We start from the raw sequence: 16,112 nt of genomic DNA, 5'->3' as shown, positions 1-16,112 counted from the left end.
CCATGGGGAAGACATGCTGCATTGAAATGGCACGCAGGTAGGGACATGACTACAGCAGCTGGGACTGAAGCAGGAGAGGCTTCATGAAGGATGTATGTGTAGAGCCAGATCGTGGAGGGCAGGGGCAATGGGAGCAACCCTCCCTTTGCAGAACACTCAGTCCTTTGTGCAAGATTTCAGCAAATGCCATGATGGTCCTGCAGCATGATAAAGCCCAAACGCTCATGACAACACCTCTCGGCATGAAGTCCTGCCTTCGAAAGGCTTCATTTGTCTGTGTCACTGTTGAGATGTCTCCATGAGATTAAATGCACATCTCTTTGGAGTCATGTACTGTGACTTTCCTGGACAGTTGAAGAGCCGCAGTGATGGAAGAGTTCAAACTGGGAGATTCATAATCTAATCAGAGCTCCTGTTCTCCATGGTGATCATTCCTCTGGGACTTTGCAAGCTTATGGGGGAATCCATCTACTTGTCCTTCTCTCCTTCCTATACCATGAGCTTTCTCACAGCCGTTTCCTAACTTTATGCTTCACCCCAATGCTCTCTCATGCTTATCACTCATGCAAATGAATTCATCAATGGCAAAATAATTAAATAATATCAATGATCAAATAGTTGAATTTATCAATGACCAATTAATTAAATTTGGGACATTGGGCAAGGACTTTGTGGCAGTATAAGCTAGATGCCTTACTTTTGTTGACAAAACTGTGAATATCTTACTGAGGAGGTGATTGTGTGGCGCTGTTTTGTGTAACAGGTCCCAGCTTCTGGGGTGCAAGCTCTCCCTCCCATTGAGCCACCGGACATCGCCCAGATCTACCCAGTTCCTGCCAACATCCGGCCAGTGCTTAGTAAATACCGAGTGGAGGTATGGCTCACAGCTGTCCTTTAACAAGAAAGGGCAGCATCCCTGATTGTGCTGTCAGAGGGGTGTGGAGGGATGGACAGAGGAACCTGCAGCTTGCACTTGACCAGGTGGACCTTCTGGGAGCTGCACTGTTCCGTGGTTCCCAAGGTGCATGCCTGCCTTTTGTACATCACAGTTGGGCAGGCATGGGCTGCATAGGTCATGGCTTTGATTCTCCTTTCTCAGGTTCTCTTCTGGGGAGTTCGAGAGATGAAGAAGGTCCAGCTGCTCTCCGTGGACCGACCGCAGGTTCTCATTGAGTGTGGTGGACGAGGGGTGAAGTCCTGTGTGATCCAGAGCTACAAGAACAACCCAAACTTCAATGTCCAGGCGGACACGTTCGAAGTGGTGTGTGCCTCCGTCTCTCCATCATCTGCTCATCCCCTCCCCCATCTACTCATCCCTCAGTTTCCCCAGATGGAAGCCTCTCTTTCATCCACATGGCATGGGGAGGTGCTTCCAAGTCTTGGCTGCCTACTGTATGCAGGAAAGAACAGTTTAATGAAAACTCAAAATTTAAGCATGATCTAAAATACTGTTTATTATTATTATTATTATTATTATTATTTAAGGTGGTAAATTAAAGTTAGTTCACAAGCTTTTGACTGTATAGTTGGTTCCCAAAGCAGAGTTGAGTTCCCCAACTCAACCAAATCACAGATCAAAATGCAAATTCCCACACATACCACCATTTCACTAAATCAAAAGGTGTGGACACAAACTCCACATAGCTGTACTGGAACAAGCCATCTGGGTGATTCTGATACCCAATATGGCTTAAGACTTGCTGACCTGCAAGATAATCCTTCTGACACTCATTTTACTCTGTAGATTTGAAAAGCATTTGTAATTGGCCTGTGAACTTAAACTAAATCATTGGAGGCTTTTTTTAGACAGCCATGCATTTGTTTCAATAATCCAACACACATTTTTTGCATTCTGATTTTGAACTGTGTAGAATAAAAAGTGCTTTCTCCAATCCAGTTGCTCCTACCACATATGTGCTTTAAACTAGCAAACACTGCAATGGAAGGCTGTGCAGGGTCTACAGATCTTTCACTTCGGTAGGTCTCAAGGGAAAACAAGTGGGCAGCGCACTGGCTTCTCATCTTCAGCTCCATATTCAATGCTTTCAGCTTTCCTCTGCTATATTCACTGGGCCTGGGGATTGTCATTTGAGATGACAGTTCTACTGACAGACAGTGACCAAAAAAATGAAATAATTGAAAATTTTGCAGAGTGTTTTTTGTTTGGTTGTTTTCTAGTGTGGAGGAGGGATTGCAGTGAGTGAGATGTAATTGAAGCTAAAAATGAACTACTAGTGCCCCTTTGCACCTATTTGGAGTGATTGATTACTGCTTGACTTGAGTCAGGCTTTGAGGACAGAAGCAATGGCAAGGCAGGGGCAAGGGGCAGGGGCACGTGGCTGCCTTTGGTTCTGCCCATGATTGGGTCAGCAGGGCCTGTGTGGCAGTTCTATGGCTTCAGTTCCACCTCTCCCTGTAGGAGCTGCCGGAAAATGAGCTGCTGCATCCACCACTGAGCATCTGCGTTGTGGACTGGAGAGCCTTTGGGAGGAGCACCCTTGTGGGCACTTACACTGTTAACTGTCTAAAACAGTTCTTGTGTAAATACCGAGAGCCCCTTGCCCTCCCCGCCCAGGTGGATGGAACCCAGGCTGGACAAGGTAGGCCACTCCTCCTCCCAGACTCTGCTGTCATGAAGCTGTGTGGCCATTGTCCACTGTGGGCGATGGCTGGGGTCACATGGCTAGGAGGTCCTTCTGAGCCCACACCCTGCCTTCTCTAATACTCACACCAGGACATCTTGTCTAAGAAGCCTCTGGTGAGCATGACCTAAGCTCCCTCCTGCCTTCATTCTCTGATTTTTTCTTGACTCTGTGTTAGACATTGGTTTTGTTGGTCCCCTTTGGATCTGGGGTTCACAGAGATAAGTCAACCGCTCTTGTCAGTTCATAATGTGCAGCTGTCGTTGGCCTATTCCAGGGTCTCTCTCATGTGCTTTATTTCCTGCCTCTACTCCCAGACCCTTCCTCACTGTAGGCGCCGCATCACCCTACTGGTGAAATTTAAATCCGTTTAATCTGCATGAAAAATAGGATGCTTGTGCTCTCCCTTAGGTTTCCTATTCTTTCCATTCACTGCCCTGTTCTAGGATCTGTCCATATGGCTGTGTGTGCCTTAGTTTACTATTAGTACTTGCTACAGTTACCATACTGAACTATTCCCTCCCTTCATACTGGTGCTGTGCTGTTTCCAAGTTCCCACTTCCACAAGAAGTTCTGTGGTGAGACTCCTTGTATTGTTCCCAAGGAAGATACTGGGTAGGGATTTTTCAGAAATGTTCGCTTAGCTAGGAGTCAGTTTCATGGGACCACAGGGAATGTGCATGTGTAATTTCCTTCTCCACCACTAGAGGGTGTGCCAATGGCTGTGCTGGCGTGGGAATCAACTGCACTTCAGATTAACTCTCTGGGCTTTTGTCTGGGTTTGGTTTGGCTTTTGATTTTTGCCACTGTGTAGATATAAAATGATATCTCACTCTTATTTGTAGGGACCCAAATACTTGAGTCAATAGCAATTGCTTCTCAGGGTGTGTATTAGCAACAAGGTGCAACCAAAAGCAGAGCCAGCACTTGAAGCTAGGCCTTGTCACGGGTTGCAGGAATCTCAAGCAGCGTTTTAACTGTTGCACAAAACACCATCTCCTGAATCCCAAGTTCTTTATGCATTCCACATGTTAATAGCCTGTAGTGGGTGGACATTGTTCCTGTCTTTCCCTTCTGTTGGTGACTATAGCTCCCATCACCATGCAGGAATCATTAATGTTGATGCCAGGAGAGCTATGCATGTTTTAAATTTGATAGTTTGTTGCCCCTTACTCACAAAGATATCATCTTGTATTTTGTTCTATTAAGTTTTAGGCTTTAACATTTCTAAGCTATTTACATTTGTGTATGATTTGAGGTTGGGACCCACATACACCTTTCTCTGTGCAGTGCACTATTTTGTCCCCCAAAGGCTCACTGCCCATTTCTTTCTCCATTGATTTATTCTACTCTCCTCTTCTCATCAGTGAGCTTGCCATACAGCTGCTGTCACCAAGCTCTCTACTCTGCCCTATTGGTTTCTTTGTTTCTGCTTGACAGAGAGAGTAGGTGCATAAAAACAGTTCTTTAGGTTGAATTTGCTCTAGAAAAATCAATAGGTGGAAGAGTGACAGAGAGGCCTTGGCAGCCCCAGAGGCTCCTAACAGAGAAGTGTCCCAGGTGCTGAATTCTATAGCACAAAATAGGGAAAAGAGACCCTCTGACGGCAAATTACATGTCAGGGCCTTTTTGTGGCATCAGCAACTAAAAATCCCATTGAGTTCAGAGCCATACTTCTGCTTGCTGGCAAGCACATGCATCATGCCTGGAGTTCTGCCTGCTTTGGGGTGTTCACAGACCCCTGGAACCCCCAGAGGACTTACACTGAGGGGAGACAGTCCATTCGGAGGAGCTTGTGCCCTCAACCTGAAGGTAGTGATGGTGATGGCCCCGGTAGATGAAAATTACGCAAAGTACCAGTAACAAATACAAATGTTCACTGATTGCCTATTATGCACCACATGCTTTATATCATGTGCTCATTCCATCCTCTAGTGAAATAGGGATCATTACTGTCACTCTGTAAATAAGGAAAATGAGTTTTTGAGTTGTTAGGAACTTGCTGTATTTGAATCCAGAGCTGCCTGCTTGCTACTCTTGGGTCTGTGAAATGACCCCCTCCGGTTGCCCCTCACTCCCCTGAATGGATGTGCTTTCATTTCAGCGATGTCAGATTCACCCTTAACCTCTGAATCCCCTGATGCTCCTGGCCCCTCTGGGGAGCCACCGGCAGATTCTGTCTATGTGGATGTTGAGCAGACTCCCACAGTTGTTCCTGACTCCACCCAGGCCCAGCCATCAGTTCTGGTTGATATCCCTGATTCATCTCCTATGCTGGAGCCTGAGCACCAGCCTGCAGCCCAGGAGCCACCAAAGCATAGGAAGGATAAGGTGAGACTTATCCTCTTTTTATTTACATATATCACTAGAGTTTTTTTTTTTTTTATCAGAGGCTCCTCACCCACTGGTTGAGTGGCCTCGGGTAAGCAATGTTACACTTCTGAGTGGCAGTTTCTTCATTTGTGAAATGATACTGCTAATACCCACCTCAGAGTGTTGTAAGAACAGAAATCCATGGTGTATGAAATTGGAGTGCTAGTCGGATGTGACAGTGCTATTTATTTGGACCAAAACTCTACTTGGTTCAATAGGTTGGATTGCAAATGGTTTCTTCATTTGTGCCCATTCTGCCAAAGTTTAGAATGTGCTTTGTCCAAGGTTGTACGGAGCAAAAAGTACATCTGTATGATTCTAAACAGGAACTTGGCTTGTCATCTTCAGTTAGCTGAGATTCTGGAAGGGGAGATGGACAAGCACCCAAAGCCACCACAGATCAAGGCTAGGGTTTACCTTTCTAAGCCCAGAATTCGCAGGCAAAATCCTGAGACATCAATGAACCTAGAAAGTTCTAAGGAATGGTCTGTCCAGGAAGGGTTGCAACAGAGAGAAGAGTGAGATGGATTGGTATTTTCTCAAGCTGCTTCCCACTCAACACGTGCACTGACCCTCGAAGACTTCTTTACCGGGATCTCTCCATCCACCTATGCCACTTTATGTTGGAACTCTCAGTTTCAATGTTTGTTGACCTCATAAAGCCATAAACCCTGCAGGTCAGAAAAGACCATAATGTTCTGATATCTCTTAACATCTGAACTTGGTGGAATATTTGGAATGTCATGGGCACCCAGAAAATGGTAAGAAGAATGAAACATGGTGGGTCTTGCATAACTAGCCCTCAGTGTATCAACCGTCTCCCATACTTTCTGTGCCATATTGGAATCCCTGCATCCCCTACCATCCCAGGACATATGTCACAGACATTTATTGTACCTTTTTCACATCAAGAATGAAGCTAAGAGGAACCACCTACATTATCTCACTCAGTGCTCAAACCGGTAGACAAGTATTACTGTCCTGAACTAAGGAAAATGAGACTCACAGAATTTGTACTAATTGCTTAATGCTTTGCAACCTAGGTCCGTATAAAGACAATGCCCTTTGTGCCAAACATCCGCAGTGTCAGACACAACATCTCACATCAGCTCAATAAAATTCACTGAAGGAATGAATGAGTTTATGAATGATGAATGAATTTACGAATGACGAATAAATTTTTAAATTTTCACTTATTGAAGTGATATAGAGAGCTGCTATTACAAACCTCCATCTTCTTCCCAGTGGAGATTTAAATGTTCTTTCCCTTGGTAAGTTGGTTGGTTACTAGCCTGTAGCCAAATGAGACCTGATTAGTAACCTATCCTTTCTGCCTTGCCAGGATTCCAGGAAACCCTCTCGGAGATCTACCAAGAAGAAAAAGAGAACTATAGCAGATGAATCTGCAGAAAACGTTATTGATTGGTGGTCCAAGTATTATGCCTCCCTGAAAGAAGCACAGAAGGTGGAGTCTCCCCTTGACGTGACCAGCAAGGGACGCTATTAGAAGTTGCAGCACCTTCTCCCACCCCAAATTTGATCCCTCATTGTAAATCCCACATCCTTAGGTCCTACTATGGTGTGGTTGTACTAATAACGGAAGGTAAAAAGTCAACATCAGGGATCTTGAATTGGCTCCCACCAACTGCCCACCCTCTGGTTGTAGTCATCAGTAGGATACAAAACTCATGACAAAGGTATTTAATACAGCATGATATCTAGAGGTCACTCCCTCAGTCACACTCAGGGAGGTCGAGCATGGGGAGAGAATTGAGGTACCAGTGATGGAGACTGCAGGTACATCTAGAGACACTCAGCTCATAGGGCCCCAGGTGTCCTGCAACATTCTAAATTTTGTGTGGGACTACTACTGTAAGGCAGAGATCTTGGCTCTAGTAAGTTTGCCAGAGCAAGGGTGGCAATTGGTGGGCATGGGACAGGACAGTGTTTGAGTTACAGAACTGGAGAACCAGCGCAGAGTGGGTCTGGAGGGTCAGACAAAAGCTCAGGCTGAGTTTGAAATATCTCATGGCCAACTAAAAAAGAAAGGAAAATTAGTCTGATGCTACTCTCAAATCTTCTGATTCTTTAGGAAGGGCTATAGTTCTGTCTAGGGCCATTTCACAGATGCTGTTGTATAATAAATAAACAAACCAAATGCTAGTCCCTGTCCCCACCATCCCCCCTTTCGATGCCATGGACATGAGCACTTACAGTAATTACTCACACATCTGAATACTCTACAACTCTTGGTGCCAACCCAGCATGCCAGGGTACAGCCTTAGGGATGGTGTTCCTGGGAGGTGGAATAACAGTGGGGATGGAGTTTGCTTTCTCCGTGGCTGAGAGTCCACACAGTCAACAAAGTCTGCAGCCTGGTGCACCTGCACCCCTGTTCTCTAAATCAAGGGATCCCCTGTATTTAGGTCCCAGATCTTTTTCAATGAGGCATTTGGGGGCATTCCTTGGATACTCTTTTTGAGATCTCTGAGATTGCCAAGAGCTAGGGTATTTGGGTCAGAACTATTTGCAGGCAGAAGTAATGAATTAGGCATAGCATTGCCAGTCATTTTCTCTCTTTTTTCAAAGGCAAAAGAAAGTAATCCCAAGGAGAAGAAAGACAAGGCAGGTAAGTAGCAGTTTGGAGGACAGGAGTGTGAGCATGTGGCTATTGCAACAAGAGCATCATACACTTGGAGGTATATGACAGTTCAATCCCTGCATTGTCTAAGTGCAGACACTCTAGGAGGATGACAACCTTGAAAAGGTCATGCAGCTATTTGAGCTTCCCTGAAATAAGTTCCCAACCCAGCTCAGCTGTGGAATTGGCCCTTTGGCTCATGTTCCTACATTCAAAGCCTTAATGTGGAAACAACAGCATAAAAATAGGATCATCCTAGGGTGACAAGCCACAACCAGTATGATAAATTTGCACAAAGTTGACTATGAAGACCTGGAATTGGGTTTCAAAACTCAGCTACAAGGGCTGGATGGATCTGATTTTGGCAGGAGCTTAAATGAAGAATTCCTGGGCTTTTCAGTGACCACACACATGATTCAAGCCAGTGGTAGGTCTTGGCCTAAATGCAGTGGGAACCGAAGTAGCCAATGCCGCTTGGGCTGCCGTTAACAGAAGTAGGGAAATCAGAGACAGGTCCATTTTTTCAGATTAGTCCTAATTAGTCCTTTTGATTCAAAGATCAACCCCATCTCATAGGCAGAATATCTTCATCTTTTCAGATAATGAAACAGAGGTAGAAAGAGGTGAAATAGCTTTTCTGTGGTCACACAGATAGAAAATAGCAAGTCAGAAGCTCTGCCTGTCCATTTCCCCCACCCTAGAGCCAGCTGCTGAAAAATTACTAAGTAATCTCATTAATGTGGCTTGGTGCAAGATTCTTAGCAACAGATAAATCTCAAGACACTAACAGATCTAACAAGAATGCAACTGAAAGTCAGTCTAAATCCTGGCTCTAGTCTTTGTCAGCTGTGTCAGTGAGAAAATTGCTTCTATCCTCTGTGCCTAGCTTGACGAGTTCATATATATACACCACACACACACACACGCACACACCACACACCACACACCACACATACACCAGAGCAAAGAAGAGAGAGCTTGGCTTTGCTCCTTTCCATCTCATCAGCCAAGAGAAATCTAACCATTTCTTCTAAATGTGAAATCAGGTGAGGTGGCAGTCGATATGGAAGATGGCCAGAAGAAGAAGAAAGACAAACTACTCAAGAAGAAGCCAAAAGAAGACGAAACCCCCAAGCTGGCAGTCTTGAAGGTGTGTGGACATGGGAGTCCCTGCAGGGGTGGGAAGCTCAGCAAAGGGCCTCTGCTCACTGTGCTTTCCTTGAACCACATTAATTTGCCATCACAATAATCATTGATGAAAAAAAACAAACTTTAACAAGGTATTAGCCCAAACAGTGAAACTTGTTTATTTTCTACTTTCTTCATCCTTCTATTGAAAAGGAGCATAACTTGAAATGTTCAGTTTAGATCTGGTGAGAACATTTACAATGTGCTAATTGCCCCTGGCTCACCTATTGGAGCATAACATAACATCATAAGACTAATTGATACTTAATTTATTTATCTTATGATATAGTTCCATAGGCTCTGGGATTCCCCTCCTCCTTCTTCAACCCCCCTCCCACGACTGATTTCCCCTATATTATTCTAATAGTATAGTCCTTCAAAAACAGTCGTAAGTCCATCATATTGCTAGTTAAGCGTATTTTGACATTGTAGGTATAGACAATGGCAGAGAGTCCAGCATCTTATTGTCAATATATGTTTAACAGTTTCTTTTGGAGTCCATATTTGATTCAGGAATAGAGATGCATACTGCAATATATCTTCACGTCTCAATATCATAGTGTCTATTGTACAGGTCTTCTAGATCATCAAACTAATTTTAACATGAGCTAAAGAGAATTTGCTAGAGGTGTTATCAATGGATATGAAAATTTTGGATGTGAAAATTACAAGCATTTAACCAATTGGGGTAATTTTGATTGGAAATTTGTCTAATTATAATGCCAAACATGAAAACCCAATTGTGTTTTTGCATTTCTGTGGAGTATATGTAAGTTTTCACTTGAAACACTTATTTCTGCATTATAATGAAAATACATATTTCTTTTTTAAAAAAAGGATTTCTTTATTTTTATTGGAAAGGCAGATTTACGGAGAGATGGAGATATAGAAAGATCTTCTGTTTACTGGTTCACTGCCCAAGTGCCTGCAATGGCCAGAGCTGAGCCAATCCAAAGCCAGGCACCTCCTCCAGGTCTCTCAGGCAGGTGCAGGGTCCCAAGGCTTTGGGCCAGCCTCCGATGTCCTCCCAGGCCACAGCAGAGAGCTGGATGGAAAGTGGAACATCTGGGATGTGAAACAGTGCCCACATAGGACCTTGGCACATTCAAGCCACCATATCAGACTTGAAAATAAATCTTTCATCACTTTATAGATACTAAAAATTAGATGCTTAATGAGCATTATTGATTTGAAGTTCTTCAGTTGTTAAAATATGCCTCTAGGCACCAATGGCATCAATTATCTGCAGAAAATTTCTCATATCTGTTCCAATGTAGCTAAAATAATTTGCTAGTACATTTTGTAGAATTTAAAGGCTTATCAAAGAAGTTTCATTACATTCAGAGTTGTGATCAGCTCCAGAAGTGTTGAGCCAATCCATGTTGCTTCTTTTGCTAAAGATAAATCAGTGGGGCCTAGTAGATTTCCTGCAGGTTGTAAAAGAAAGCCATTTGGGACCATGATGGTATTTCTCATTAAGTCAGTTCTGAGCCTCCCTTCCTCTTGGCACACTCTCCTCCATTTTCCCTAAAGATCTATGATGGTGATCTTGAGAGTGAATTCAACAATTTTGAAGACTGGGTGAAAACCTTTGAACTCTTCAGAGGCAAATCCATGGAAGACGACCATGGTCTGGATGGGGATCGAGTCATAGGGAAGTTCAAGGTAGGTTCCTGTATTCAACCCTGATATTTGGCTTGCCCTGTTCATAAATATCACCTAGGTTTCAGGTTCTGCTGATGATCTGGTAAGGCAAGATGTGTGCGTGGAAACTCCTTGACTCAAGATCCTCTGTAGAACCCCACTAAGCTCTGCCCCAGAGACGTCTTGACTTGTGACCAGTGAGTTGAAATACAGTCTGAGGGGATATAAAGAGGCAGAGTCCTTACGTGAAAGTTCCACTGAGCTTTACTCTGCTCTTCACTCCTGACACATAAAATACATATGCAAATCTACTCACCGGATGATTAAGTTCATCAACACACACACTTCAGTTAGCAGATACACAGCATCTGCATCACCAAGTAACAGCTTGTTTCTACTATAAACCTAGGGCATGCCAGGTTGTTTATATGCAGCATGGCATGTTGGAAATAGCATGGGTGTGGAAGTGTGCCATTCTAATTCTGACTAGCTGCATGATCTAGAATGATGCCCTTCGCCTCAGTTCCTGCATCTGGAAATAGGAGTATCAGGACTGAGCGAGAAGATGGAGGAAGACCTGGCTCAGGGCCCCAAACAGACACTGGCAGTCCCTTCTATGTCCCTCCTATGACGGTCCTATGAGAAGGGTGTTAGTGCACCAGACCCAATTCACCGGTGTACCACCCAGGAGCTCAGGGGCAGACAGCTCACAGGAACCTCCCAGGATACCACTGGGCCAGGATATTAACCGACCCAGCTCCTGCCAATTCCCAGGCTCTGCTCGCTTTCCCTGAAGTACATTGTCTGTGGTTTTGTGGGATATGACTGCCCCCCTCACAATGTGTGGGAGTGCTCTTCGGTTTCAGGGCTCCTTCTGTATCTACAAAAGCCCTGAGGACTCCGCCTCTGAGGACAGCGGACTTCTGAGAATCCAGCAAGGAATTCCACCCAACCACCCTGTCAACGTGCTGATTCGGGTGTACATTGTGGCGGTGAGTCAGCCTTGTTTGCTCAGAGGGGCTCTATGAGTTTGCTGCCACTGCTGTAACAAAACAGTCAGGCCTGATGACTTCACTTTACTATTGTAGTTAAGGATGCTCTCCATGCATGAGCAAGCTGCTTCAGGGCTGCTTTCTGCTGGGGCCTCTCTTGCTGGTTTGTAGACAGCTTGCCTTCTTATTGTCCCCTTTCAAGGCCTGTTCATGGGTCCCAGGCAGAGGGAAAGAGCAGTGCAATGACACTTCCTCTCTTCCTAAATAAGGGCATTGGCCCTAACGGATTCAGCCCACATAATCTTAATCACCTTCCTCAAGATGCATATTCAAATACAGTCACGTAGAAGGTTAAATCTTCCAATGAAATTGGGAGCACACATTTCAGTCAGTGCAGGAGCTTTCATGGGTAGCATGGATAATCCCTGGCACTTAACCCTGGAAAAATGCTTGCAGACCCCCAGGACTTTTCTGACTAGCTTCCTTTGCTCTCTGGGGTTGCCTGCTGGGAGGACAGGAAAGCAGAAAGGATAGAGACAGAGCCAGGCATACCAAAACAGCCAACACTGCCAAAGCTTCCCATCCATGGCTGTGCCTCCCCCTTTGCCATCAGAAACTTCATTTTACTTGAATTTCTCTCCAAGGAAAATACTGTCTCCTGCAGGCTCTCCTGGTGTTTTTTGTTGTTGTTGTTTTGTTTTGTTTTGTTTTGTTTTAATAATCCAGTGCACAAGACCTTAATTTTTAGATTTCTTGGACTGATTACAAGGAAGTTCAGGGCGCTGAACCTGACACTCAATGAAAGCAGCTGATGGAATCTGGTGGTTCCTGGGTTTAGTTTCATCTCCCGATCTTAGACTTGATTCTGATAATTTTGTTTGATTACAGTCATCTTATTTCTGTTAACATATTGTTTATGTTCCTTATATCCTCTCTAAGAGACATAACTGAAGACCAGGCTTCCTTCATCATCCTCAGTTGTCATCCATACAATTGCAGCTGCCAGGGGTGTTACGTGGACGGCACCTGTCCTCAGGGATAAGAAGGGCTTGTCAAGGACCACAGGTGGTGCTGGGTAGTCTATAACAGACACGGGCACAGGCATCCGGGGACGGTTCAGGGTAGTCTATAACAGACACGGGCACAGGCATCCGGGGACGGTTCAGGGTAGTCTATAACAGACACGGGCACAGGCATCTGGGGACAGTTCAGAGAAGCCTTTTCAAAACTTTGTTCTAAAAGTTGCTGGCATCTTGGGAGATGATTAACATACATTCCTGAGGAATCAGACCATGTGTCCCATTATATTTGAGAAACAGTACCCGTAGCAATTCACTTTCCTTCCCCAGCTCCAGAAAGTCACAAAGCTCTTTCACACATTCAGGACCTTATGAATTCCAGAAGCAGAGAACCTATTTAATGGTTACATTTTAACAGTGTTTGCTAAACTGACTGCCACACACCTTTCTTCCCCCAGCAAAAAATCCTGCAGAATTAAGGTTCTGCAAGACACAACTTGGGGCAGGGGGGGCGTCCAGAAATATCCAGTCTGAATAGTGAAAAGGAAGGAGAGGGATTTCTGTGGATTCCAGAGATCAGAGAAGGATGTATTCCTGTGGTCATTTACACACCCAGCAAGTATTTACTGCTCACCTTTCATGTGTACAATACCATTCACACACAGGGCAAGCACGCAGATTTAGGGTCTTACTCAGGAGGCAGCAAGGGAGACGGGGCTGGTGCTGGTGTTATAGGACAAAAATGACTCGAATAGAGTCGGAAAGAGGTGCCGTTGACTGGCAGGGGTAGCCCAGGTTCATGGCAGCTTTGACACTTCCAGTGCTCCTGATTATGTGTGATTATGTGGAGCCGATTTTACTAAGTTAATTAACAGAGTAATTCTTAAACCTTTTAACCATATAAAACACTAAAAGCTTAAAAACTACTAAAATCAATAAAAATAAAGTTGCCCCACCTGTATTTTTTCTTGCTTAACAAGATATCTTGGAAAAATTTCCAGATTACTGCACACAGATTTTCATTTTTAAAAGATTTGTTTTTATTTGAAAGGCAAAGTTACAGAAAGAGATGGAGACATGCATACATGCACACAGAGAGAGAGAGAGTGAGAGAGAGGTTCTACCCATTGATTCACTCCCCAGATGGCTGCAAAGACTACAGCAGAGCTGATCTGAAGCCAGGAGCCAGGAGCCTCTTCTGGGTATCCCACACAGGTACTAGGTCCCAATGCTTTGGGCCGTCTTCTGCTGCTTTCCAAGGCCACAAGCAGAGAGTTGAATGGAAAGTGGAGCAGCTGGGACTTGAAGCAACACACATATGGGATGCTGGCGCCGCAGGTGGAGGCTTAGCTTGCTACAATGTGTTCTTCATTGAATGTAATATATTTTATTCCAACCAATATTAAAAAGACCATGTTCTACCTCATAGATGCAAACTAGTAAACCAGTCAGACAGTGCCCTGGCTCCTGCTGTCATAGAGAAGGATACTTGTTGGAAATAATGTGGGGGTAAGAAAGATATCAAATGAACTAGACAACACCTCTACAGACAAGGGGTTGTTGCAGAGAATTAAAACTGAGTGATGGGGCCCAGCACGGTAGCCTAGCGGCTAAAGTCCTTGCCTTGAGCCTTCCAGGATCCCATATGGGCACCAGTTCTAATCCTGACAGTCCCACTTCCCATCCAGTTCTCTGCTTGTGGCCTGGGAAAGCAGCAGAAGATGGCCTTGGGACCCTGCACCCATGCAGGAGACCCAGAAGAGACTCTGGGCTCCTTACTTTGAATCAACTCAGCTCCAGCCATTGTGGCTGCTTGGGGAATGAATCAAGAGACAAGGAATCTTCCTCTCTGTCTCTCTTCCTCTCTATATATCTGACTTTCCAATAAAAATAAAATAAATCTTTAAATAACTGGGTGATGAGAAGATGCAGTTGGGGAAGACATACTTAGCCTTGTGTTTCTCCGTAATTGATTGACGAATAGGTTGATGATGTCAGCTTTCATCACTGCAGCTCCTCCACACTGCTCCTCACCAGTGTGAATCCTGACCTTTCCCCAGTGCTTACTTTTGCCAGTTTTACGAGCCAGTTAGTTTGAGATCAGACTTCTTTTCCAGTAACAGATCATCACTCAGAAAAACTGAAAGGGTCATGGATTCAGAGTCAGCTAGCTGGGAAAGATGTTCTTGGGTCTGCTGTGTGATTTTACGGATAGCACTCAGAGAGACAGTTTGACTCCACCAAGGGCATACGGCACTAGAACCAGACCTAGAACTCAAGTGTATGCGCTGCCTGGTGGCCCAGCTCATTCCTCATTACTCAGTGCCAAGCGTTGCTTTCCACTGGAGAGAGGACTCCACAGACAAAGTTGAATTCCAGCAACATCAATCACTTTCTGTTCACAGCAAAATGGAGGTGTTAGAGTAGTTATTCCTTTGTTTTGTTTTGTTTTCAGGATTTATTTATTTACCTGAAAGAAGGAGTTAGAGAATGGGAGAGAGAGAGAGAGAGAGAGAGAGAGAAAGAATTAGTTTTCCATTCCCTGGTTTATAACTTCAGTGGCCACAAGTGCCAGGGCTGGCATCAGGAGCCAGGAGCTTTCATCTGGGTCTTCCACAGGGATGGCAGGGATTCAGGTTAAAGAAGTGATTCTTAATTTTGGTTGTACACTGGAATCTTCTAGAGAGCTTTTCAAAATACTGAAGCCCAGGGCCCATGAAATCAGCATATCTGGCAACACTCAGCTAGTCCCAGTTGTGAGCCCCCGGACAAAAAAAAAATTTTTTTTTCCTCCCCAGGCATTTAATCTTAGCCCAGCTGATCCAGATGGCAAGTCAGATCCCTACATTGTACTCAAGCTTGGCAAAACAGAAATCAAAGACCGGGACAAATACATCCCCAAACAACTCAACCCAGTGTTTGGAAGGTCAGTGGCCAGTGTGCTGTCCTTTCTGCATGTGTTCCTGCTGTGTTTCCTTGGAAGTAGGGCAGTGACAAGATCCTGAGTGGGTCTCTTTAGTGTAATAGTTTCAGGAAATTAAATACTGTATTCTGCTCTCAGCTGCAATCAACCAAACCTCTATTTGGACAGAAGAGTGGTACACTTTCCACAAGACCCTCAGGAATTTGTTGGTGTACGGTGGTCTTCACTCAGATTTTTATAACTGTTTCATGGATGTTAAATTTAGGCGGTACCTCAAGGTGTCATTGGATTGAGTCTCCTGCTTTTGTACAAGGTGACTGGAGGTCAAAGAGTTTAGGGACCTCATTCAAGCTCATAATTGAAAGAGAAGGAACCAGATTCTTGTTTCCTACCAAAGGAATTTTTTTTCTAGCATTTGATTTTGCCCCTCAGTTGGAATGGTGCCTCGGCACAAAATATTGAACTGTATCCCTGAGTTTTGCTTAGTTTTCCTGAAAGGTGTTAAAACCCCACTGAATTCATCACTGTATAAGTGGACTAGATGCAGGAATTTCCAAGTTCACAACAACCTGGCCCATGCTCATTGGTCTTACAGTGGGCCCCTTTAGAAGACTAAGTGTGGGAAGAACCTAGTATAATGTCTGTGCTAACATACAGAGCTCAAGACACATCAGCTTCTTTCCTCTCTGT

At 44.5% G+C, this 16,112-nt stretch overlaps 1 protein-coding gene across 1 annotated transcript in view; it reads left to right on the top strand.

Annotated features, from left to right (window-relative positions):
* FER1L6 (fer-1 like family member 6) overlaps positions 1–16,112 on the top strand; it is a 114,508-nt gene that overhangs the window by 70,310 nt on the left and 28,086 nt on the right. The window contains exons 22-31 of the mRNA XM_058668364.1: positions 764–874; positions 1,100–1,261; positions 2,420–2,600; positions 4,747–4,973; positions 6,358–6,480; positions 7,605–7,644; positions 8,703–8,806; positions 10,378–10,509; positions 11,355–11,480; positions 15,298–15,425. Of these exons, the coding sequence (XP_058524347.1) occupies positions 764–874; positions 1,100–1,261; positions 2,420–2,600; positions 4,747–4,973; positions 6,358–6,480; positions 7,605–7,644; positions 8,703–8,806; positions 10,378–10,509; positions 11,355–11,480; positions 15,298–15,425 (1,334 nt within the window). The remainder of the gene's footprint in view (positions 1–763; positions 875–1,099; positions 1,262–2,419; positions 2,601–4,746; positions 4,974–6,357; positions 6,481–7,604; positions 7,645–8,702; positions 8,807–10,377; positions 10,510–11,354; positions 11,481–15,297; positions 15,426–16,112) is intronic.

The sequence above is a fragment of the Ochotona princeps genome, chromosome 9 (assembly GCF_030435755.1).
Source record: "Ochotona princeps isolate mOchPri1 chromosome 9, mOchPri1.hap1, whole genome shotgun sequence".
Classification (NCBI taxonomy): Eukaryota; Metazoa; Chordata; class Mammalia; order Lagomorpha; family Ochotonidae; genus Ochotona; species Ochotona princeps.
This window is presented reverse-complemented; position numbering and strand designations above follow the sequence as displayed.